The sequence below is a fragment of the Dipodomys spectabilis genome, unplaced genomic scaffold (assembly GCF_019054845.1).
Source record: "Dipodomys spectabilis isolate Male_0828 unplaced genomic scaffold, ASM1905484v1 ptg000564l, whole genome shotgun sequence".
NCBI classification, from domain to species: Eukaryota; Metazoa; Chordata; class Mammalia; order Rodentia; family Heteromyidae; genus Dipodomys; species Dipodomys spectabilis.
The window spans coordinates 105,783-132,303 of NW_024871241.1; the positions used below are offsets into that span (position 1 = coordinate 105,783).

Here is a 26,521-nt window from a genome sequence, read left to right on the forward strand (position 1 = left end):
GTAAGTAGAACAAATGAAAGTGTTCCCACAGTCATCACATTTGTAGGGCTTCTTTCCAGTGTGAGTTCTTTTGTGTCTAGGAAGGCCACCTCAATAAGCAAATATTTCCTCACTTGCTTACATCCATAGAGTTTCTCTTCCATGGGTATGAAGATGACTCAAAAAACTGAAGGCCTCCCCACATTCCTTGCATCTGTGGTTTCTCTCCAGTGTGGATTCTCTCATGTTGTTTTAGAGAACTGGGACAAGTGAAGGCTTTCCCACATTTGTCACATCCACAGGGATTTTTCTCCCAAGTGCATCCTGTCTTGTAACTGAAGGTAATTGAACAAAGTAAAGCAATTCCCACAGTGCTTAAAATATTTTGTTAAAAAGTTAAAAAAAATAATGTTGTACCAGTGGCTCATGTCATTAATCCTAACTACTCAAGAGGCTGAGATCTGAGGACTGAGTCCACGTGACTCATCTCCAATTAACCACCAGAAAATCAGAAGTTGTGCAGTAGTTCAAAGTGGTAAAGCACTAGCCTTGAGCAAAAAAGCTCAGAGACAATGCCAAGGCCCTGAGTTCAAGCCCCATGACCAATAACAATAAAATAATAATAATAATGTTGTTGTTATGAAAGCATTGTGCAAAGGGTTTACCATTTCATAAGTCAGGTAATAAGTAAATTTTTTTATTGGACAATGTCACCTGTTCCTTTCCTTTTTTCCCAGTTTCCCCTTCCCATCCCTCTTTTTTTTTCCTCTTAGAGAAAAATTTGGATATGGATTTATATTGTGCTTGGCAGTAGGTTTTTATTAAATTGATGAACTGGACTAGAGTGAAAAGTTCTCCTATAGTGTGTTGTTCATACATTAAAATTATGTATTTTTTCATCTAACAATTTCTGAAAGGATCTTTTGTCATTCAAGTGACAGAAGCTCCAACCCAAACTGAATCTGCAAAGGTAATTTCACGTAAATCTGATTAGCAAATCTGCAAGGTAAGATTTGACCTAGAAATTTATGATCCATTTCCTTTTCTCTGACTACTTCTTGTTCTTCCCTTCTCCAGGCATAAGTTCACCTTCTAGGCAAGCTTCATGGTGACAGCCTTGCTTAGACAACTATAACTGGGGGAGATGAGTGAATCTGTGTATCAGCACTCTCTCTTGGAGCCCCGAGATTCAGTCATATTTCTTGTCTTTACCTATGTGCTCACTCAGACACTCTTTTAAATTTTTTCTTTTTCTTTTTTTCCCACCCCTCTCCACCCTAAATTGTACAGTTCTTCAACATAGCGTCTTGTGCATCTCATTGTTACAATGAGTCAATCTGTATCCCTGTTTAAACATTTTGTTTTTTCCCTTCCCCTCAACAAGTTATACCAACATCAAGTACAGTGAAAACAGGGGTTATACCATGGGGGAGGGATCAGACACTCTTTTGTCAGAAAAAAGTATAGTTAGCATTTGGCCTTAGTGTAGTTAGCATTTGTGTAGTTAGCATTAATGTAGTTAGCATTTGGCTTTAGTTTACCTGCCTATTTCTGAGCAATCACTGTTGCTTGCAAATTGGTTTAAGTTATTTGGGACACATATTCAGAAAGGTGATTGTTATTTATCACATTCAAAGCACAGCACTGGGAATCATGAAAGGATTTTTTTTTGAGTTGTGTTTGAACTTAGGGCCTTTCATATGTTCAAGTGCTTTACTAGAGCTATCTCTTTGGGGGGATGATTTCATAAAGGAATATTAAGGTTCTATTATAAAGCGATTAAGAGAATATTTGCTAGTCACCTTGTTAACAGAATGCTGGCTCAATAACACAATATGATGCAATATAATAGTAGTAATAATTATAATGAGTATTTATTGAATCCTGTGACCCAGGTACTACCCAAAGCACTTTATAATGTACTAACATTGGTTAGATTATCTGGCTATATACAATCAAATTTCATAGCAGAAGTGTAATGCAAACTATTTTTAAAATCCTACATAATAGGAAACAAAGAAAGCAGAAAGCAGCTTCATCCTGTCCTTTTATCTCCCTGTTATTCTCAGTGTGAGGCTTTCTCTCTAATGGTCATAAGATAGCTGATGTAGCTCCAGGTATTGCATCCAATTTCCAGGCAGAATATAGGGGAATGGTGAACTGGAAAAGGCTTCTACCAGCTGAGACTTTGCCTTTTTATTGGGGAGAAACTTTCCTCAAGGCTTCAGCCAATAGATTTCTGCTTATATCTCACTGGTTAGAATGGTGCCACATATCCACTCTTCAAGGACTACTAGGAAATCAAGTTTTGTTGAACAAAATTGGTATTGTTGGTAAGGCAAAAGGGAGAATGGACATTGGTTAGGCTACTATCAGTGACTGCCACAATATGTATGAATTCATTTTTTATATACCCAATAAGGTCAGTGCTATTATGATTCGTACTAGTTTTGTAGATCAAGTGGTGGTCACAAAGATTTTGTGATTTTATCTGATTTATACACACAGCTATTAAGTAGTGGAGGTAGAATTGGAATCCAAACAAGGTGACTTTAGAATCTAATTTTGTATTGTTCCTACATGCACCTGATCCATGAGCCACACCGTATTTCTTCTCTAGGATGTGCATCTACTCCTGAAATGTAGGTCTCTTCTATACAGCGAAGCTAATATTAGTTTTTTTACCAGTTCTGGGACTTGAATTCAGGGCTTGGGCACTGTCCTTGAGCTTCTTTTGCTCAAGAATATAACTCTACCACTTGAGCCACAGCGCCACTTCTGGCTTTTTCTGTGTATGTGGTACTGAGGAATCAAACCCAGTGTTTCATGCATGCTAGGCAAGCACTCTACCACTAAGCCACATTCCCAGTCCGTGGAAGCTAATATTAGTTTAATGCCTTGTAGTTTATGAAGATATTTCCACTGAAATAATTCCTTTCAATATTGTCATTCACATTTTATGTATTGTTTAGTGTTCAGTAATAAGTAGTACAAAGGGGTTTCATATGAAAATTCCACACATGTATACAGTGCATTTTGCACTAATTCACAGTGTTATATTCCCTTATTCCCTTCTCCTGTACATTGAAAAGCACTGGTAGGTTTCATTATTCTAACCATCCATACACACACACACACACACACACACACACACACACACACACACACACACACACACACACACACACACACACACACACACACTATCTGTGATATATTTTGATTTTGTTTCACAACATGGATCCTAACCATCCATCCATACACACACACACACACACACACACACACACACACACACACACACAGTATCTGTGATATATTTTGATTTTGTTTCACAACATGGATCCCATTGCCCCAACAATACCCCATTTGTACTGAAGCCCAATGATTGGCATCTTTACCTACTCCTGACTTCCTCTCATAGTCTACCTACTTGTCGTTTGCACTTTCACATTCTTGTAAAATTACTCAATTTTATCAGGCTAGAACCATCAAGATGGTTGTCAGGCTTTTTTTTTTTTTTTCAGTCGTGGGACTTGAACAACTCTGGGCCTGGGAGCTGTCCCTTCAGTTCTTTAGCTCAAGGCTAGTGCTCTACCACTTGAGCTGCAGCGCCACTTCTGGTTTTCTAGAGGTTAGTTGGAGATAAGAGTCTCATGGACTTTCCTGCCCCGGCTGGCTTTGAACCATGATCCTCAGATCTCAGCCCCCCAGTAGCTAGGATTACAGGCATGAGCAACCATCACCTGGCTATCAGGCTTTTTTTTTTTTAGCTGGAAGTAGGGTTTGAACTTAGGGCCTTGCATTAGTGAATCTGGTGTAATATGGTTGAGTCATGCCTCCAGCCTTGTTTTTTACTGATAGGCTCTTCCCACCTTTGTGTGTGCCTTAGCAGTAATCTACCTACTCTAGGCTTCTCATCATAACTGAGGTCATAGGTGTGTGCCACTGCATCCAGTTTTCCCTCCTTGGAGATAATGTCACAATCTTTTCTACCACATCTGGTTTTTGTTCTGTAGTGATACTGTCATAGTCTTTTCTGCCCTATCTGTCCTGGTACAACGATCCTTCCTGTCTCAATCTCTTATGTAGCTTGGAATGGCAGGGTAAGCTACCGGTGCCTAGTTGTTGTCAGTTTGTCTTGTTGAAGCGTTTGGAACAATACTGAGTACAAAATAGATGCACAACTGTTTGTTGAATACATGAATGAAACCAAAGTGAGAGTAAGTTTCCTAAAACAAAATACTTTAAAAATGTCCTCCAAAGGCTTGCCTGTGAACTCTTAGCCATCTAAAGCAGTAGTAGGTAGATTTTGGAGAAGAAAGCTATGGATCTTTCTCCGGCTATGCTTTAGCTAGTAGTTTTGACATTCTCCTAAGAAACAAACTGTTCATTATTTTCCCTGCTTATGAACACAAAAATGGTTGATAAGGGTCAGTGGTGGGCAAGAGAAAAAGTGAACGTAGAATCTGCCTGATGAGAGGTCTCTCATCTAGATTGTGTTGCTCACATTCCGTTGGCAGCTGCTATCATGTCTACATCCTACATTGTGTGGTTGTCAAGGTAACTTGTTAATACATCATTCTATAATTTTCCTCTGGAAGCTTCCAGAGATGACTAAGTAAAGCTCTTTGAAGAAGGACTTAGTATAGGATACATTGTGTGCTGAGCTTACAGATCAGACCTGAAGACTCACTAACCAGAAATGTGAAATTTTAGGAGTCCCTTTCCCCATTGAGCCAAGGTGGAAGGGATAAAACCCAGAGGAATGATTGTAATAGATAATAAAGTTTGACAACCGCAGGTCTGTGTGGCATTAGGCAAGTTTGTTAACTTCCTCTCATATTGTGTAAATACTAGATACTTTTAATGGCTTCTTCAGCAGCTTTAAATGCCTGATTCTTCTATTAAATATCATTCCAAAATAATCCTATCTTTCTTTCCTCCCCTTCTTTTTCCTCCCCTTCTTCCTTTTCTTCTTCTTCTCTTCTCCTGAACAAATATGCTCAGAGCGTGTAGTATGTGGGTAGTAGATTTGTAGTGACCCTGAATGATCTAAAGTAGAATGCCATAAGGCTTCTTTTGCCTTTAGACTTGATTTTATAAACATTTTTGATATTATGATATAGAGAAAAAGGACATGGTAAACATTAAAATTACCAAAATTAAAATAATTCAAAGGATAAGAGAGTTAATTAATTCAATATGTAATTGGGCCAGGTCTTGGTCAGAAAACTTAGTTATTAAAGTTATTGTTTTAAAAATATGCTCATGCTGTGTGTACACATACAGGCAATACATATAAACATATATATTTAGTCCTAGGGCATAAGACATGCTAAGCACATGCTTTACCACTAAGTTATGCCCCAGCCTTATTTTTGCTCATTTTGTTTTCTTTCTTTAGTAGAGTTGAATCCTTCCAACTTTGAGTATGGTAGTAATGAAAAAATAGATATAGGGGCTGAGAAGGTGGCTCAGTGGTAGAGCGCTTGCCTTGCATGCATGAGGCCCTGGGTTCAATTCCTCAGCACCACATAAGCAGAAAAAAAACAAAGCCGGAAGTGGCACTGTGGCTCAAGTGGTAGAGGGCTAGCCTTGAGCTGAAGAGCTGAGGGACAGCGCCCAGGCCCAGAGTTCAGGCCCCACGACCCCCCCCCCAAAAAAAAATAGATATATCTGGAAGACTGTACAGAAAGTTGTGCTCTGACTTTTATACTAAAAGATATAAATTGATTTGGTCAGACTACTTTTGAGGTTCCCCAGATAAGAAAAACACCCCCAAAAGTCTTGAGACAGTATACTACAGAGAAATTTTGATAAAAACCCCTGGTCAGTAGAGTAGGCCTAGAATGCATGATGGGAAACTAATTTGGAGGAGCTTTAGCAATACCTAGAGAGCTTGCTTTAGAAGGGCACACTCAGATTATACAGTTTCTGAATTTATTATTTTTTTTGGTGGGTCATGGGGATTGAACTCTGGGCCTGCGCGCTGTTTCTCTGAGCCCTTCTTTATTTCCTTCTTCTCTCAGTTCCTGGCTGCATTCTATCTAAATTTGTATTTTTCATGGCTTCCATCTATGTTGTTATATGTAACTGTATTTCATTCCTTTATATTGTTAAATAACCCCATTGTGGGAATGTCATATTATGTTTATTCATTCATTCCAAACTAACTAGTATAAAAAAGGGCTAAAATTAAGGCTCAGCAGTAGAATTTATGCTTAGTCAGTATGGGTTCAAACCCACTCAAATTAGGACCTGTGTTCAAACCCGAGTACTGTACTGACCAAAAACAGAAAAACAGATAACTAAGCATGGCTGTCTACTTTCAAAAACGTATTACTCACAACTACTAATAAAAAAAAGTCCAGTGAACAGAGAACATTGAATGTGTTACTTGCTTACCAAACTAAGCACTGACTTCCTTTTGAAATTGGGGTAGGGATTCCTGCAAGGAGTTGAACATGAGCCAGGCAAAGATGGAAGTGGGGGAATGAGCACCCCTCTCCTCCTGTGTATGGGGGGAGTAGAAAGGATAATGCATGTGAAGTGTCCAGCTAGTGCCAGGCACATAGTAGGCATTCAGTAAATAGTGGCTAAGGGAGGGAACATATGATAGGATTAGGGGATAAAGTAACTGGCCCAGATTTTGGATTGAGAGAGGTGAGTTTATGCAAGGTAAATAACTTGGAGAGACATATGATCACACTCATTGTTATAGTGTTTTGTGTAGTTATGATTTTGGAATCTTGTAATGATTTCATTTTTTACTGAAGCATGTATTTGTGTGCATGTTAACTGTATTTTTTCTGACTTTCATATCCTGTGGGTCTGCAGTGGTGAAAGCTGCATTGGTCATCCAGAAGAGGTATCGAGGTTACAGAGCTCGATTGAAGGCCAGAGAGTATTGTGCCCTTGCCGTATTCCAGTCCCTTGAATATGCTGATGAACAACGGCAAATGCAGGTCTGTTTTGCAAGGCTGTCTCTCTCTGCTCCCTACTATTAAAGTGCTTCTCTTTGCCTCCTGTTGTTGAAAGAATGGAAGTTTGGGTCCATTTTAAGCTGAGGAATTTTGGTTAGAGTCTTTAATATAGACGGTAGCATCAGCTGGGTGCCGGTGGCTCACGCCTGTAATCCTAGCTACAAAGGAGGCTGAGTCTGAGGATCTATGTTCAAGGCCAGCCCCAGCAGGAAAGTCTGTTGAGACTCTTATCTCCAGAAAACCACTAGAAAACCAGAAGTAGTGCTTGGCTCAAGTGGTAGAGTGCTCACCTTGAACTGAAGAGCTGAGGGACAGTGTCCAGGCCCAGAGTTCAAGCCCCACGACCGAACCCCCCCCCCCCCCAACACTGTCTTCGAACTAGTGTTTTTTTAAGGAGCCACATTTTCTTAATACTAGAGACTATCATTTGGGAAGAAAGTGGTGGTTTCCAGTTTAGAAGTTGATTTTTTTCCAGAGCACTTCATAGTATCTAGCTAAGTAATAGAGATAGCCTTATCCTATTTTTGGGTATGTGCCCTAGTGGGAACTAAAGTTGTTACTTTATGGAAAGAAAGGATACTTTAAGATTAAAAAAAATGAAAGAATTTCCTGTGAATAAATTTACCTAAGTTCTATAAGAAAAAAATATGTGTGAGGGAGGAATACCTTTTTAAAGCCTCCAATATGAATTCAGAAATCCCTCTTTAATACTCGCTAATAAAAGGGCACTTTTAGCAGTAGAGAAGATGTCAGACAGAGGGCCAGTATCGTTGTTAATGAAGAAAATGAACTTGTAGAATCACATGTAGACTTTATCCCACAGATGTGAAAGAAAATTAAACGCACAGGGAGAATGTGGAAAGAGGTATCCAGCAAATTTGTTTGCTATGGTTAGTTCTGGGAGTAGTATTGATGGGTAAATATGGATGTCAAGAAGGACTTGTCACTTTTAGTAACAGATTCTAATCTTTAAAAAATAGTTGGTGTTTGAAAACAAGATAAATGGGTGGGCTTCTTCTTGTCTGCTCTTAAAAAGATACACTGGGACTTAGTCAAAGAATCCTTTTTTTCCTGATTAAGAGCTCGCAATGTTGGCTGTCTTTTATTTTTAATTTTTTTGTCGGTCATGGGGCTTGAACTCTGGGCTTGAACTCAGCTCAGGGTGAGCGCTCTACCATTTGAGTCATAGTGCCACTTCTGGTTTTCTGGTGATTTACTGGAGATAAGAGTCTCACGGATTTTCCTGCCTGGGCTGGCTTTGAACCACGATCCTCAGATCTCAGCCTCCTTAGTAGCTAGGATTACAAGTGTGAGCCATCAGTGCCCGGCAGTTGGCTGTCTTTTTAAACACTACTTAATCTCACCATCAAAGAGAAAAGAGTCACAACTAATCCAGCAGTCCCACTTGGAGATATATATATATATATATATATATATATATATATATATATATATATATATATATATATATATATGATAGATATAGATTTGTATAAATAGATTTATCTATCTATTTATCTATATATACCTACAGATAGATATAGATAGATAGATATAAAGAAAATACAGATAAGCAAAAAGTTTATCTTAGGTTAGATCTCCTGGAGGCAGAGTGAGACAGAGTCTGATATAAGCGACTTACTGAGACTGAAAGAATGTTCTCAGGAGAAACCTTTAAGGGAGTGAGGAAGGAAAGCAAGCTAGGATGGCAGGGGAAGCTTTCAGAGAAGTATGACTCAGCCCGATTTCATCGGGAGACCTCAAGTGTGAAATGAATTACAGATTGTCTCATGCGTAGGCAGAAGGTGGGGGAAGGGGCTGCTGTGCTTTTGCCTCTGTCACTTGTTGTCTATGGCCATCCTGCCAGCAGAGATGGACGTGTAATATCCCGTGCTGCTTAGTATGGTGCTGCCCATCTACAAGGGCAGGGATGTGTGGCACCTGAGCCTCTGTAGCAGCAGGTAGGTGAATGCCTCAGAGTAGAAAACTGGCAGGGAACTGGCAGCATTTTTCACAGTAGATGTTTGGGCTTCATTAATTGATTTATACATTTTTATTTTATCCAGTTATCGAGTATCTTTTCCTTCATGTTGGAAAATTATACACCTATATATAAAGAAAATAGAGGTAAGCAAAAAGTTATGTTTTGAACTAGTCATTAGATACTGAATTATTCTCATTAAGAAATGCAGTTCCTTTAGAAGGCTATCTTTTTCATTTCTCAGCTTTCTCCTATCTTTATGTGACACCTCACAACTAGTGAAATCACCTTGACTGGATTTTTTGTATGGTGTCTGCTAAGTTGATTTATTATTTTTTACTTTTCAAAAAAAAGAACAGATGGGCTGGGAAGTTGGCTCAGTGGTAGAGCGCTTGTCTTGCATGCCTGAGGGCCCTGGGTTCGATTCATCAGCACCACATAAGCAAAAAGAAAAAAGCTGGAAGTGGCGCTGTGGCTAAAGTGGTAGAGCGCTAGCCTTGAGCTGAAGAGCTGAGGGAGAGCACCCAGGCCCAGAGTTCAGGCCCCACGACCGGACCCAAAAAAAGAGAACAGATTTCATTCAGCATCCATTAGCTGAATATCTCTCTTGAATCACAATCTTTGGATACAGAACAGTAGCTTAGGAAGTATGATCTAATTTTTTACTCAAAAACTCTCCTGCTGAGAAATCAAAATATTTGGAATACTTCATATGGTGGGTCAGATTAAAAATGGCAGATTAAATGTAACTGACACCGACATACTTCTGTTTTCTTCTCTTGTGTGTCTGTGTGTCTTCTTTGGTTTGAATATATTCCTACTTCCAAGAATTCATGTGTTGCAACAGTACAGAAAAGTTGGACCTTTAGAAGATAATCAAGGCATGAGACCCTGTCCTCATGAATGGATTAATACCATTATCGTGAGAGTGAATTTGTTGCCTAGACAGTGTTGTCCTTATGAAATGACCTGTCATCTCTTTTTTGTACATGCATGTTCTGACTTATGACATGGCAAGAAGGCCTTCACTAGTCATTGCTCCCTTGGTGTTGGACTTTCCAGTCTCCTGATCCCATAGCTGAATACATTTATGTACATTACAAATTATCCAATCTGCTGTATTCTATTATAGCAGCAAAAACTGACTAAATAACTATAACCTCACTCTTTTTCTATCATCTACCTGGCTACTGTGAACCAGAGACTTGGCAATATAGGTGTAGTACAAATAGTTTTAAAATTACAACTATTCACAACGCATGCATTTTCCTGCAAATTAAGATCTTCCTCAACCACTTTGGAAAGCAGTATGAAGGTTCCTCAAAAGACTCCACATAGAGCTCCCCTATGACCCAGCAATCCCACTTTTGGGCATTTACCCAAGTGGTCACAAACAAGACCACACTAAAGTTACCAGCACGACTATGTTTATTGCAGCATTATTTATCATAGCTAAGATATGGAACCATCCCAGATGCCCCTCAGTAAATGAATGGATCAAGAAAATGTGGTATATATACACAATGGAATTCTATGCCTCCATCAGAAAGAATGACATTGCCCCATTTGTTAGGAAATGGAAAGACTTGGAAAAAATTATATTAAGTGAAGTAAGCCAGGCCCAAAGAAACATAGGTCCCATGGTCTCCCTATTTGCAATAACTAGTATATGTCTGAGTCAAGCAGAAAAAGTCAAATAAGTTGATGTTAGGGAAATGAACCCTAAGATATGTATTCAAATGTTTTTTTCTTTCATGCGATTGTTTCTAACACATTCATAAGATTATTTCTTTGTTGCTTTGTATGTCCCTCCCACTTATAACCCCTGCTTTCACTGTATTTGATGTTGCTATAATTTGTGGAGGGGAAGGGAAAAAACAAATCGTTTAAATAGAGATATAGGTGGACTCATTGCAACAATGAAATGTACAAGTCGTTATGTCCAAAATGAACTTTACAACTTTGGTGGTGGTGGGGGAGGAGGATTGGGTGAGGGGGAGGATGGGAAGGGAAACAAAGGAGGAGGTTACAATGCTTGATAAGAAATGTACTCATTATCTTGCCCATGTAATTGTAACCCCTCTGTATAGTATTTTCACACACACACAAAAAAAGATCTTCCTATGGTTATCTTGGAAGTGAATATAGACCTAAAAGCCCATTTTTCTTTCATTTGAGCTAATAATTTTGGTTTAATTAAACCATACCTTAGTTAGGTTTAAGTAATCTGATACGTACCCTTCAACAGAGTGAAAAAAATAACAATTTTTTTGGTGCTGATCCTGGACCTTGAACTCAGCCTGGACACTGACCCTGAGATTTTTGCTCAAGGTTAGCACTCTACCACTTGAGCTATAGCTCTATTTCTGGCTTTTTTTTCTTTTTTTGGGGGGGAGGGAGGTCCGGTCGTAAGCCTAAACTATGGGCCTGGGCGCTGTCCCTCAGCTCTTCACCTCAAGGCTAGTGCTCTACCACTTGAGCCACAGCGCTACTTCCGGCATTTTTTTTTCCTGCTTATGTGGTGCTGAGGAATTGAACCCAGGGCCTCATGCATGCAAGGCAAGTGCTCTACCACTGAGCCACCTTCCCAGCTGTGGCTTTTTTTCCCTTAATTGGAGTTTTCCTTAACCAGACTGGCTTTGAACTATGATTGTCACTTTTCAACCTACTGATTAGCTAGGATTACAGGTATGTGCCACCAGTGCCTGGCAAGGATGGTATTTTAATGTCATGATTTGCACTAAGTACATATGTATGTACATAATTAAAGCATGTAATGGCTTGTTGAAGCTTGCTTGCTCTTTTTTTTTTTTTTCAGAGTTGAGGACCAAACTCAGGGCCTTGCATTTGTCAGGCAAGGGCTCTCCCACTAAAAAAAAAAAATTCCAAACCCCTTCATCAAAACATTCTGAATAGTTAACTACCCAACCATGATGAGTGGGTGGAAAGTTGTTTGCTTTTAACATTCTTTAGCTTGAAGTAATTGTTATAAATTTCAAACAAAATCTAGATGAGAAAAATGGCCTCTTTCTAATAAAATTGAAGATAGATATTTTTCATCCTAAAATCCACATGTTATCAAATACTATGGTCTGGTCATCAAAAACATTGTGGGTGATACAACAATTTTGAAAGTTTCCAAATATGACCTACTTTAGAAAAAGTTTTTCTTAATTGTAATTTCTCTACATAGCTGGATAGTGAAAAAATTTATTCTGTCCACTTGTGCTAACATCATATGTTCCAAACAGGACCTCTGTAAGTATTCAATATGATAGAAACTTTTCAGGGAATGTCTTGGAAAGAAGTTAGTATTGAATATGTCATCATCCTCTGAGTCAGTTATAACTTACTGTAGTAATATAGTGTATTAACTACATTTTTTTCCTAACCATTCTATAGATTAGCTGAGTATTTCTGGAGATTTTGGTGTACTTGATTTGTCAGTTTTAGGGCTCTTGGCTGGAGTATACTCATGATCAACTTGAGATTTGCTAGCTATTGGCTAATATAGTATTGCCTCAGCTAGGATGATTCACCTGTGTTCCACATGGTTTTGACCTTTTGGTAGGCTAACGTAGGCCTTGTGGCAGGATTCTAAAAGAGCAAGCCTGGAGCTATACACAGCTTCCTGAGACCTAAGTGTGGAACTGGTACAATCCCTTCTTCCATATTTTTCAGGCCCACAGAAGTTATAAGCCCAGCCCATTTTGAGGGGATGAGCAAATCGACTCTTGATGAAAATAGCTGAAAATCACATTAAAAATGGGTTCAAAATGCAGTCATGCTATTCAGTATACAGTATGTAGAAAATGGCTTATGTAACTTGTGGGAAGAGATGGGAGGGGGAATGATATCTGTGAATATCCCAGAATCAGTTGTTCCTCAGGATTGTCCCCATATGCGATATCTTGATATTCATAACATTTAGCACGGTGTCTTACATGGCTTAAGTATATAAGATCTTTGCTAAATTGAAGTACAGCAATCATGATTCTCACTCTGGTGCCTCTTTGTCTTTCCTTTTCCAGTATTAGCAGATCAACATATTGAAAACAACTTCCGGGAATTTCAGGACAGACAATACAATGTGGAGATGGTACAAGTTCCCCAGTCCTACAATGGTCCTCGGCTAAAATTTCCTTTCACTTTTAGTGATATTGATGTACTTATTAGGGCCTACAAAAACCAACAGGCAAGTTGAACAGAAGCTGCCCTGATTTTCATTTTCAACTGATGATTATTGTCATTATTTTGGCTGCATACTTCCTTAGGGCAAGTGAGCATCAATTCCCCCATTACTTTTCCTGGACTGTTAAGGGCCAAGAATAGCCAGAATTACTCTGCAAATGGATATTCATGAAGAACATGCAAATATATTAACATCTCATATTTCCCATACTGTCACATGGAAAGAATGTCAACTAGTTTAAATTCCACATGCTACTGCTGGAGCTAATTCTCTAAAACCCAGCTATGGTTGACCCAAGTCTGATGATGCCCCTGTCAGCCTGGCCTTTGGGGGCTGAAGCAAGAAGATTATTTAGAACATTCACTCATTCAGTCAGTCACAAATACGTCCTGCGGGTTTTTTAATATGCCATACACTTTGCTAGAACCATCAATTTGGGAACCATTTAGAGGGTATCTTGAAATGCATCGGCCTAAATGTCTTCATCTACTTCATTTTCAGAGTTTTCTATGTGTCTGTGTCTATGTATTCATTAGGTCTATTTCCTCTGGTTTCCCCTCACAGGTACTCCATGCCCACTATGTCTTAGAGGTGCTATTTGAAACCAAGAAAGCCCTGAAGAAAATGCCGAATTTGACATATACCAACTCTTCTCCCTTCAAAGACATAACAATATGTGGTAAGTTTTAGAGGAAAAATTTCAAATGAATATTCAGGAGCTTTTTGATCCTGTGTTGTATCATTTACCTGATTTGAAAAGTGCATCATTTGAACGGGGTTAGGGGAAAATGCTAGTTTAGATTATCTACTATAATACTATTGTTACCCATCTTGTCTTTATTTTGTGTTTATTTCACCAGCTGGTAGGAATTAATTATGTGAGAAATGAAAGAATGGATAACATTTAACATGGAAAATAATCCATGAGTGGAGAAAGCCTCTTTTCCCCGTGACTAGCTCTGATTATCTTCGTTTCATGTCACTTTGTTGGGAAGAGAACCCAAGGCAGGGTTGAGATGAAATTCTTTTCTGTCCTTGACTACTGTTTTAGACTTTTTTCTTACTTGGTCCCTGCAGCTTTTGAAAGAGTGTGAATGTCCCAGAAATCTGTTTCTTGTTCTTCTATATAACAAGATTTGAGATTTTGGTATCATATAGTCTAACCTGGCAGGCTATTGCTTGAAGAAACAGTACACATTGAAATTCATTACATTTGGTGCTTAGTGGGCTTGTAAATGTTTTCGAGTGGGGTGTATACAAGGAACAATTCCCTTAACTTCTAAGTAAGCCTTTAGGTTATCAAACTGGTTGTTATTTTCCAGATTAATTGAACTTGCTTCTTTATACTGACAGGTAAAAGTCAATTTGATAATCTAATTAAACCATTTCCATGTCTAGCATCTGATAGTGATGATAGCAGTACATCCTCAGGAAATGTCATGACTCAGATTTTTGAAATATCTCAAGGTTCAGTTCCAACCTAATGGGGCCACTACAGCTCTCTAGCATATGGTACATCTCAGCATGATGGCCTAAAGAATAAAGAATTGGAGGCCATAAGGCTTACGAAGCCATTCCATTTTGGGAAGCCTCTGAAGCCAGGGTTAGTCTTACTATCTGATTATACGTAACAGCCACAACACAGTGGGATCAGCTCCTGTGTTATACCTTTAGTTGCCATTATACCTTTAGTTGCCATCACAGACGCAGAAAGAGACATATTTTCCTGGAAATATCACAAGAGTCACATAGTCACTTTTTTTGTGTCAGTCATGAGGCTTGAACTCGAGGCCTGAGTGCTGTCCCTGAGCTCTTCAGCTCAAGGCTAGCACTCTACCACTTGAACCACAGAGCAAATTCCATTTTTTTCTGGTGGTTCATTGGAGATAAAAATCTCACGGACTTTCCTGCCTGGGCTAACTTTGAACAGAGATCCTCAGATTTCAGCCTCCTGAGTAGCTAGGATTATAGGCATGAACCACCGGTACCTAGCTCACTCTTATTATTTTTTTGGGTCCAGTCGTGGGGCCTGAGCTCTGGGCCTGGGCGCTCTCCCTCAGCTCTTCAGCTCAAGGCTAGCGTTCTACCACTTGAGCCACAGTGCCACTTCCAGCTTTTTTTCTTTTTGCTTATGTGGTGCTGAGGAATCGAACCCAGGGTCTCATGCATGCAAGGCAAGCGCTCTACTACTGAGCCACCTTCCCAGCCCTCACTCTTATTTTTTAATCAATGTTTTGATATATTTGTATGGTTTCCTTTAGTTTATATCATATTTATTTCCTATTTCTCCCTCATCAAAATAATGTCAGTTATCTACTAACAAAGTTTAAATTATATATGCTTTTGCTGGAGCTTATTGTCTAAAACTCTTCAAGTGTCATGTATTAGCCAGGTATGATGGTGCCCTTGTAAGCCTGGCATTTGGGAGCCTCAGCCTCTATGTACTATGATTGCAGGCATGGACCGCCATGTCTAGACTCTAAATGCTTGAATTATGAAAAGTGCTGCTGGGCTTGAATTCCAGCCCTTATATTTTTTAGCTGAGTAGCTGAATGTAGAGTTACTTAGCTACTTTTGATCTCATTTGGAAAATAAGAATGGTGAAAATAGTATTCATTTTATAGAAAATAAGGATTGATAAAATTGTGAAAGTATAACCATCATCATAGTTTTTGGTTCAGAGTACATGAATATCTGTGCAAATACTGGAGTGAATAGTAGCATATACTGCCCCCTCCTACAGGAGAGCAGAAGAAAATAGTAACATGAAAACAAATTATGAGCTGAATTAATATCATAGGGTAAAATCTCAATGTTCTGAGAACATTTGGAGTATTGAATGTTTAAATTTCTGTAAAGAAAATAAGCATTGCATCTTGTTTCCTACAGAATAGTGATTTTTTTTCATTTGCATTTCAGGTGATTTGCATGGACACCTAGATGATCTTTTATTGGTCTTCCATAAGGTAAATGATTATTTTGCTAAGTATTTGTACTTTTATTGGTAGGTGGGGAGTAGTCCAAGGGAAGATGACAGTATTAATTTTTTTGTTGGTTGGTTGTGGTGCTTGAACAATGGGCCTGGGCGCTCTCCCTCAGCTCTTCAGCTCAAGGCCAGCGCTCTACCACTTGAGCCACAGCACCACTTCCAGTTTTGTGGTGGTTAATTGGAGATAAGAGTCTCATGGACTTTTCTTTCTGGGCTGTCTTTGAACCACGACCCTCAGATCTCAGCCTCCTGAGTAGCTAGGATTATAGGCGTGAGCCACCAGTTTAGGTCTAATTGATTGTTTTTGTGATTATGCTTTCCTGAGAGGTAAACGTGAAAACCACTACACTACAGAAACTTGTGATTATGCTTTCTAAGTGAAGTGTACTTGATAAAGAGGGAAGTAGTCTTTTATTTTTTGTTTGTATATAAATAAAATAAAATGAGGCTAGAGCACTACATTACTTGAGGCGTGTCTGGAGGCTTTTATGCTTTTAGTTATTTCTCAATGGTGTCTATCTTCCATCTACCGCAATGGCATCATATCACAATGCTCTATGCAACCTGGATAGTCTGGATTAGTGGCCGGAGCCAGCACATGCATCTTGTTCTTTGAGAGAGAGGTTTCACTAACTTTTATTCTGGGCTGGTTTCAAACCATCTAATCCCTGCCTCCTGCATACCTGTGATTACAGACATGTACTACCATGCCAGGTTTGTTTGCTTAAGTGCTGGTTCCAGGGCTTGGACTCAAGGCCAGGGTTCTCTCCTTGAGCTTTCTTGTTGAAGGCTAGTGCTCTACCACTTGAGCCATAGCTCTTCTAGCTTTTTTGGTTGTTTTAGTGGAGATAAGAGTTTCACAGAGAAGCCTAGCACTGGTGTCTCATTCCTGTAAATCCTAGCTATTCAGGAAGCTGAGATCTGAGGATCATAGTTCAAAGTCAGCCCAGGCAGGAAAGTCCATGAAACTCTTATCTCCAATTGACCAGCAAAAAACTGGAAGTGGGGAGCACTAGCCTTGAGCTGAAGAGCTGAGGGACAGAACCCAGCCCAGAGTTCAAGCCTCACAACTGACAAAAAATAAAACCCCCCAAAACAAGAGTCCTACAGACTTTACTGCCCTGGGTGTCTTTGAAGCACAATCTTCAGATCTCAGCCTCCTGAGTAACTAGAATTATAGGCATGAGCCACCTGCACTCATCCTTACTTTTACTTTGTTCAGAAATGTACATGTCACATAAAAATATGCTAATTATGTATGAAAGAGCTTTCCTATACTAAGTTCCAAATTTTCTGCCTTCTCTATCTTCCTCACAATTGATGCAAATAAATGTCCATTTAAATTACTGCATCCAGCAAAGGTATCCTTTACAATTGAAGTAGAAGTAAAAACCTTCCATAATAAAATCCAAGGAATTCATGACCATTATACAAACACTACAGAAGATACTTAGAGAAATCTTACAGAGGAGAAGATGATAAAACACAAATTTAACAACATGGATATATTAAATCTCACTAGATGAAACATTAGAAGAATGCAAACATAAGAGTGCAAAAAATGACAGTCATTTCTACATGGCTTTCAGTATTAACACTGAATATCATTGGTTTCAATTGCCCAATTAGAAGATACACAGTAGCAGATTGGATTAAAAAACAACCCAAGCCCTTGCTGCCTACAATATACATATCACTGGTAAAGACAAACAGGATTAAAGTGAAAATATATTCCCAATAACATGAACTGGTAGCAACTCAGGAGGCAGTGTGAAGCCAGCCCAGAGAAAGTCTGTGAGACTCTTTATTTCCAATTAACCACCAGAAAATCATAAATGGTTCTGTGGCTCAAAGTGGTAGAGTACTAGCACAGGGACGGTGCTCAGGCCCTGAACTCAAGTCCCATGACTCACACACACTTACACACTTTTTCTGTCTCTATCTCTGTCTCTGTCTCTCTGTCTCTCTCTATATGTATTCCCTGTTACAGACCAATGGGTCAAGAAAATGTGATATATGTATGTGTACATACACACAATGTAATTTTATGTATCCATGAATTAGAATAATATTAATTTGCAGGGAAATAGATGGACTTGGAAAAATTGTTTAGTGAAATAAGTCAGGCTCAAAGAATTCATGTTTTCTATCAAGTGGAAGTTACATCTGAAATACAGGCATATATGACGATGCATAATAAAAATGACTATATGCAGAGGTAGATTACCATGATGTAACTCTTTTGAACAATTTTTAACTAACAGTGTAACAAAATGAATGCCAGGAAGCTGAAACATGTTTTGTCTCTCAGCGGCAGGATGGGGGAGAGTGGGGACTTAAGGGAGGACAGATGAATGGAGAGAGAAAGTGTGGGAGAATATGGCCATAATACTCAATGTACATATGTGAAAATGGAAGCAAGTAACTTGTGGGGAAGGGTAGAGTTGGATAGATGGGGGAGAATGATGGAAGGGGTGACATTGATCAAGATGCATTGTACTCACAAGTGAACATGTTGGATTAAAACTAACCTTTTGTACAACTACTTAAATAAAGATAATAATTAAAAAATTAAGTGAAATTTAAAAAAGGTATTCCAAGCAAATGGAACCCAAAAACAATCAGTAGACTGATAACTGACAAAGCAGACTTCAAACCAAAATTAGAAGTAACAAAGATTATTTTATGTTCATAAAGTGACCAATCCATCAAGAAAAATTAACATATTTTCACTAAACATTGGGGCATCCAATGTCATAAAACAAATACTGTTGAATATAAAAGCACAGATATAGAGCCCAACTAGGGGTGGGGATTTTAACTTTTTTCTCCTTCTTCCACAGAATGGTCTTCCTTCAGAAACCAACTCTTATGTATTTAATGGTGACTTTGTAGATCGAGGAAAAAATTCTATAGAGATCCTAATGATCCTATTTGTGAGCTTTCTTGTCTACCCTAATAATATGCACTTGAACAGAGGAAACCATGAAGATTTTATGATGAATATAAGGTAACCTTGGCCTTTATATTTTATCTTCTATTTCTCACTCTAGAAAATACCCCCACTAGAGTTATGGGTGAGAGTAAAGAAGGAGAGGTCATGGGAAATCCCAAGGAAGAAGGTATTTTTGTTAGGCCAGGTTTGCAGATGTCGCAGGTTCTGTTGTTAGCTATTCTCTTGATTTGCCTCAGATACTATCTGAGAAACGGATTCCGAATTTCATACTGATGTGTGACTTTAAAGAAATAGTCATTGCTTCTGGCCTAGAAGTTCATGTACACTTTTGAGAATAGCTGTAACATAGCACACACTGGAGATTTGTGGAATAAAGTTCCATTAATTGATTTAAGAATTTTTTTCTGAAAGTACAATAAGTGATAAAGGTTTTCTTCATTCTTCTTTTCCTTTTCATGTTATTTTGTGAAAAGCAGATGAAAAGGAAAAGAAGATTGTTCTGGTGCAGTAAGAAAAGGTTATGGCATATCTCACACATTTAGTTCTAGGCTATTGGATATTTTGTTCAGAGTTCAGGTTTTTCCTTTGAGAGGTGGTTTTGATACCTGCCCTTAGTTTAGAGTTTCAGTTGCAGCCTCAAGGTATAAATGCAAATGTTGAGACTATGAATAACATAATGCAAGGAGTATTATCTGAGCTATAAAATAGATCAACAGTGCTATTGAAATGGCATGTTAGCATTCCATTTATCCTTTTTTTAGTAATCCTGGGGCTTGAACTCAGGGCCTAGGCACTGACCCTGAGCTTCTTTTACTCAAGGCTAGCACTCTACCACATGAGCCACAGTACCACTTCCGGCCTTTTCTGTTTATGTGGAACTGAGGAATCGAGCCCAGGGCATCATACATGCTAGGCAGGCACTCTACACTAAGCCACATTCCTAGCCCATTCCATTTGTCATTTACTTATTTTTTTAGACAGTTATAGTTACATAGTGCCTATTGTAGTCAATGACAGAGATATAGTCCTGAAATATAATTTACACCAGTAAGAAAGGCATGTTGAACATGTTTTTCAAGTGTGAGGACTTGAAGGGTAGAGGGGATTCAGCCTTGTCTGAGAGGTAATGAAAAATCTTCCCATAGAAAATTTTTTTTTTTTGGGTCCAGTCATGGAGCCTGAACTCTGGGCCTGGGTGCTGTCCCTCAGCTCTTCAGCTCAAGGCTAGTGCTCTACCACTTGAGCCCACAGTGCCACTTCCGTCTTTTTTTCTTTTTGCTTATGTGGTGCTGGGAAATCGAACCCAGGGCCTCAGGCATACAAGGCAAGCACTCTACCACTGAGCCACCTTCCCAGCCCCTCCCATAGAAATTTGACACTTACCCTGAAAGGATGACCTAGTCAATTAAGAGAGAAGCACAGAGGGAAGATAGGTAACATTGTCCCACAGTGAGGACACAACTTATTGCAGAGTTTAAGACAAGCAAGACTTTTTAATTTGAAAGAAGTTTAGCAACATAGACACATAGAATGAGGAAATAGGATATGGTACCTGATATGGTTGGAGATGTAAGAAGTGGTATGACGGTACAAAGGAATATGAGGGCTTTGTTCTAATGATGGCAGAATATTTTTGAAGAATACTGTAACTCTGTGGTTGTTTCAATGGGGTAGAGTGCACACAGGGAGGTCAGTTAGGGAATAGTTGAAGAAATAGATGATGGTTCTAATTTCCATTGGAGTGTGGCAAAGGAGGTACAGAGAAATAGATTCAAGAATTTGGGCAATGCAGGTTCTTGAAGGACTGAGGAATCAAGGATGAGCTGGCTTGAAGGAGAATGATGAGTTCAGTTTGAGGTAAGCTGATTTATATTGCTGTTGAATAGACTGTTTTGTATAGATGTCTGGAGGTCAGAAATATAGTCCGGTGTGTCACTTTGTAGGAACTAAGGCTTTACTCGAGAAAGGAGTGAGATTGTCAGGAAGAAATTAAAGAGAAGAGATGCCTTAGGACAAAATTGGAAGGAATGCTACCATTTAAGGCAAAGAATTTTCATACCAGCTAGGATGGTAGGAGGAAAACCACAAGAATTGATTTACAAAATTTAACAGTAGTTTTCCAGGAGAATATTTAGTGTTTCAGAGAAGATGAGAAAGTTTAGGTCATGAGCATTCCTTTAATGAGGACACCTTTGATGAGTTTAGCAGGAATTCATCTTGGAAAACATAAATTATACTGTAGAAGCCTGACAGGGAACAGGGTAAGGTGTGTATGAAAATGTGGAGTGTGCATGCTTTGTACCTACTTTAGCATGTTGGGTACTATGAGTACATACTAAGACAAGGAAATGTAAATGAAAAAATTTCCTTTCACTATTTCTATTAGGAAATTCTTGGTATTCAGCAACATTTATTACATGGCCTGTATCAAAGAAATAATGAAATAGTTATCTTCTAGGCTTTCCTTTGTTTTCTTCAATCTTGTCTTTTTCTCTCATCATTTGATCTACACTTTCTGGTGTGTAGAAAAAGACTTTGCTCACACAGCTCTCTCCAGCTCAAAACACTTAATAACTTTACACCACCACCTATTTCTTAATTTGCCTTATGATTTGTTTCATGAAAATCTGTTTCCTTTCCCCAAGTATCCTATAAGCTGATTGCAAGTAGGGACATAATATAGTTTCTTTTATTTTTTCCCATCATGCCAAGTAAGACTGGTAAGTAGTAGTTCCAATTGAAGTCTAGTTTCTTGTGTTCCTAGTGCTGGTGCTAGTAAATGTCATGATGGTTCCCCATTTTTGCATGACACAGATGAGTAGGAGTTATCAACAATAATATTCTCATTTTCTTTTTCTTTAGATATGGTTTCTCAAAAGAAGTCTTACATAAATACAAGGTAAGATTCATACTTTTTGCATTATTTTTGTTGTTGATACATAGAAGTGAAAAAGAGCCAGTAATGATGTGCTATTCTGAATCTGTCAATAAAATAGAAACACAGCAAGAAGCCCTGGTCATGGTATAGAGACTTTTCAAAAATTTTTAATTTTGACTTTTGTGTGTGCTCCAGCAAGGATATGAACATAGCCCATTGATTTGAAGGTATCCACCTTGATTTTGTTTTACTCAGGTATGGTAAAACAGATACACGAAGAAATGATTGTTAGCCAGGTACTAGTGGCTCATGCCTGTAATCCTGGTTACTCAGGAGGCTGAGATATGAGGATCATGAGGCAATAGGAAGTCAGCCCAAGCAGAATTTTTTGTTGTTGGTCATGGGGCTTGAACTCTCAGCCTAGGCGCTGTCCCTCAGCTCTTCAGCTCAAGGCTAGCACTCTACCACTTCAGCCACAATGCCACTTCCATTTTTCTGGTGGTTAATTGGAGATGAGTCTCACAGACTTTCCTGTCTGGGCTGGCTTTGAAACATGATCCTCAGATCTCAGCCTCCTGTAGTTAAGATTACAGGGGTGAGCCACTGACATGAAGAACTCAATAAAGCGATCCTTGGAAGTGTAGCCTGAATTGATAGGTTTGCATACTCTATTCCTATCTTATTCCTATTAGCTATCTCTGGGAAGGACATTCTCATCTTCAGGATGGTCAAGGCTTTAAGAGGTCAAAGTGTTATAAATAAAGGATTAAAATGTAATTATTAAATGTTAGCTGGTTTTTAACTGCTTGCTGACATCCTTTGAGTGATATGAAAACTGTTGTTTGTTTGGTCCATTTATTTTGACTATTCAAAATGAGATATGTCAGTAAATCAAAACTTACTCAAGCTCTTACTTAAAGGTACACGGAAGAAAAATTTTGGAAGTCTTGGAAGAAGTTTACAGTTGGCTCCCAGTGGGTACAATTATTGACAAACAAATTCTTGTCGTACATGGTGGGATATCAGAGTCCACAGACTTGAATTTACTCAACCGAATACAAAGAAGCAAAGTAAGTAGTATTTGCATGGATCTTTTTTAAAAAAAATGGAGTATATGCTTCTTTGTCATTTTGAATTGATTTATGTTTTAGTGATTGTTGTAATTATGAAAATACAAAGATTTTCCTAGAAAATCTTTGCATGATACAAAACTAAGTGGGTAATTTCTATAGGTGGAAAAAGTTTCTTAACAAATCATAATGAAAGTGGAAGAATGAAGAAATGTTGGCATTACATATTGTTTCTAAAAGCGAAAAATCCTGATCTTTAAAACAAAATCTCAGTACCTTTATATTGTACAAATCTAACATAAAATTTACTACTGTAACCATTTTTAAATCTTATTTTATTATAATTATGCTGTACCAGAGGGGTTACTGTTACATGACTAAGGCAATGAGTAGATTACTTGTTGATCAATTTTACTCCTTCCCTTGTTGATGTCCCACTATCCCTTCCCTCCGCCACTACTGCAACCATTTTTAAGTGTATATGTAGTTTAGTTGCATTAAATACATTTACCTTGTAAATATGCAGAACTTTTTAACTACTTAGGCTGAAATTGTACCCATTAAACAATAACTTCATTCTTCCTTACCTTCTAGCTGCAGCAATGGATATTCTATTTTCTGTCCCTATCAATTTGATTATACTAGGTGACTCATGTACATAGGATTATCTAACAATTTATATCAAAATTTTATGACTTCTCCCATATTTCAAATGGGTTGGGATAATTATTGAAACATTTTAATCCTAAATAATCATATTAAGTACAGCAGAAGCAGAACAGGAGCCTGTATAGAGCCTCTCAGGAATGTGTCTATGTGATACATGTAAAGCTTCCACGTATAGTGTAGGGATCCTTGGGTGGGCCTTACAGGGGAACCAGAGTTGTCTTTCTCCCTTACCAGAGTCAAGCTGAAGCCTCTAGTCTAGGTACAAAGGGAAATGCCACATGAGGATGAGGAGCCGTGGAGCTAATGATGGTATATGGTCTTAGTGAAAAACCTGAACCATTACCACTCACAACTGTCAGTCATCTTCCTACAAAAATGGGCAGGTGGACTCTAGAGCTGGACCTGAATCTCAGAGAAACAGATAGGTGATACATTGTACTAGTAAACATATTGAACAGAAACCGTTTTGTACAACTACTTAATTTTTTAAAAAAGTAAAACATAAAAGAATATATCTAGCCTATATACCTATGCCTTTGGGATCACTTACAAACTCTATTGTAAAATAATCTTGACCTATAGCAAAATGTCTCTAATTGAAAAATGCACAATATTTTACAGGCCTACTTTATATAGACCTTTAGGGGTTCAATAAGATATAGGAAGTAGAAGAAATGGAAAAAGGGACCATGCTTTTCAGTCGGCTGAATTACAACAACATGAACATGTCCCATCTGGTACTGAAGTGTCTGCATGCAACCCAATAAGCAGATGGTTTGATTAAAGCACATATTTGTTTTGTAGCTAAAATCTGTTCTGATGCCCCCACTGGGAGCAAGCAGAAACCGATTGACTAACTTGACTGATTCAGACGAAGAAGCTACTACCTCAGGGAGCACCATTTCCCCGCCTGATTTGTTACCAAGGCAAGAATGGGAACAGGTAGGTAATCAAAAGTCTTTTCCAGAGTAGTAAACAAAACACCAGCTTAGATGCTGTTGTCCTTTACAATATAACTTAAAACGACTTTACATTTATTGCCAGATCCTATTATCTCTTCACTAGCTCTACCATTTGAGTCACTCCAAATTTCTTTGTGTGTGTGTGGGTGGTCCTGGGGCTTGAACTCAGAGCCTTGGGAACTATTCCTAAGGGGTTTTTTTTGTTTTTTGTTTTTTTTTGCTCAAGGCTAGTGCTACTACTTGAGCCACAGCTCCACGGGGTTGATGTTTTGTTTTTGTTGTTGTTGTTGGTCATGGGGCTAAAATCTGTGCTGATGCCAGTAATCCAGTAGATTTTAGTATATTCACAACTATCCAGCTATCACTGTAATCTAACTTTATAACAGTTTTGTCACCCCAGAACAAACTCCATGCTTTTTTTTTCCCCTTTGGGAACTCATGGGGCATGAACGAAGGGCCTGGGTGCTATCCATGAGCTTTTATTGCTTAAGCCTAGCACTCTACCACTTTGAGCCACAGCTCTACTTCAATTTTCTGGTGGTTAATTGGCGATTAGTGTTTCATGGACTTTCCTGCCCGGACTGACTTTGAACCTAGATCCTTAAATCTCTGCTGTATGAATAGCTAGGATTACAGGATTGATCTATCAGTGTCTGGCACAAACTCCATACTTTTTAGCAGTCGCTCAACTCCATCAACTTCCTTCACCATTTTTAGATAATCACTACCTAATTTATTCATTTATTTATTTAGGAATTTGTTTATTCTGTGCATGTTATTGAAATGGACATGTAAAGGACATGGACTCTTTTGTCTGGTAGCTTTCAGTTAGGAAGGTATTCTTTAAATTCCTGATTGCTGTATCATGTGTCAACATTTTTATTTCTTTTTCTTTGTGAATCATATTCCATTGAATGAACAGACCAAGTAGAGACATGGTTCAAGTGATAGAATATATCAAGTGGTAAAACATATCTCTATGAGCATATCAGGAGTGCCTAATGTGAGCCAGGTGCTGCTTGTAATCATAGCTACTCAGGAGATTGAAATTCAAGGAGGATTGTGGTTTGAATTCAGCCTAGACAGAAAAGTCTGAGGAACAGAAAAGAAATACCAACCTTGGGTTTTGAAGGCATGGCTCAATTGTTAGAGTACCAGACAATAAGCAAAAGTGTCAGGTATTGAGTTTGAGTCTTGTGACCAAAAAAATAGAGAAAAAAGTAAAGGAAAAAGAAGTCTTATACTACTATTACCTACAATTAATCAAAAGAGCCAGGCACTGGTGGCTTATGCCTATAATCCTAACTACTCAGGAGACTGAGAACTGAGGATCGTGGTTCAAAGCCAGTCCAGGAAGAAAGGCTGTGAGACCAATGAACTACCAGAAAACTGGAAGTAGCATTGTGACTGAAGTGATAGAGCACTCACCTTGAGCTGAAGAGCTGAGGGACAGCGCCCAGGCCCAGAGTTAAAAATTAACCAAAAGAGCCAGAAATGGAAGTGTGGCTCACCAGCCTTGAGTGAAAAAGCTAAGCGGAAGTGCCCTGGCCCTAAATTCAAGCCCCAGTACTGTGTAAATGCACGTATATATGCAAACACACACACATACAGAGATCCCTAGTATGTGTTCGTTGAAGATAAAATAACTTTTTGTTCATCAGTTGTAAAAAGTTAGATTTTTTTCAGAGCAAAGAAAGAAAAATCAAGCACTGAATCTTTACAGGTATCAAGTGTTTCCACCTTGTATAGTATAGTATATGGTCATTGCTAAACTGGTTATTGGAGATGAGAAGAAAGATAAGTAGGGGTAGTAAAGGGCATTATGATTATGCTTGAAAGAGTACATGGAAGAAAAGTGT

General features: G+C 38.6%; 1 protein-coding gene across 1 annotated transcript in view; it reads left to right on the top strand.

Moving 5' to 3' along the window:
* Positions 1-6,849: 6,849 nt before the first annotated feature.
* LOC122100114 (serine/threonine-protein phosphatase with EF-hands 1-like) overlaps positions 6,850-26,521 on the top strand; it is a 29,981-nt gene continuing 10,309 nt past the window's right edge. Inside the window, exons 1-9 of the mRNA XM_042670531.1 lie at positions 6,850-6,947; positions 9,032-9,092; positions 12,978-13,141; positions 13,703-13,817; positions 16,058-16,104; positions 18,971-19,137; positions 21,946-21,982; positions 22,882-23,031; positions 24,505-24,642. Coding sequence (XP_042526465.1) covers positions 6,942-6,947; positions 9,032-9,092; positions 12,978-13,141; positions 13,703-13,817; positions 16,058-16,104; positions 18,971-19,137; positions 21,946-21,982; positions 22,882-23,031; positions 24,505-24,642 — 885 coding nt within the window. The 5' untranslated portion in view covers positions 6,850-6,941. The remainder of the gene's footprint in view (positions 6,948-9,031; positions 9,093-12,977; positions 13,142-13,702; positions 13,818-16,057; positions 16,105-18,970; positions 19,138-21,945; positions 21,983-22,881; positions 23,032-24,504; positions 24,643-26,521) is intronic.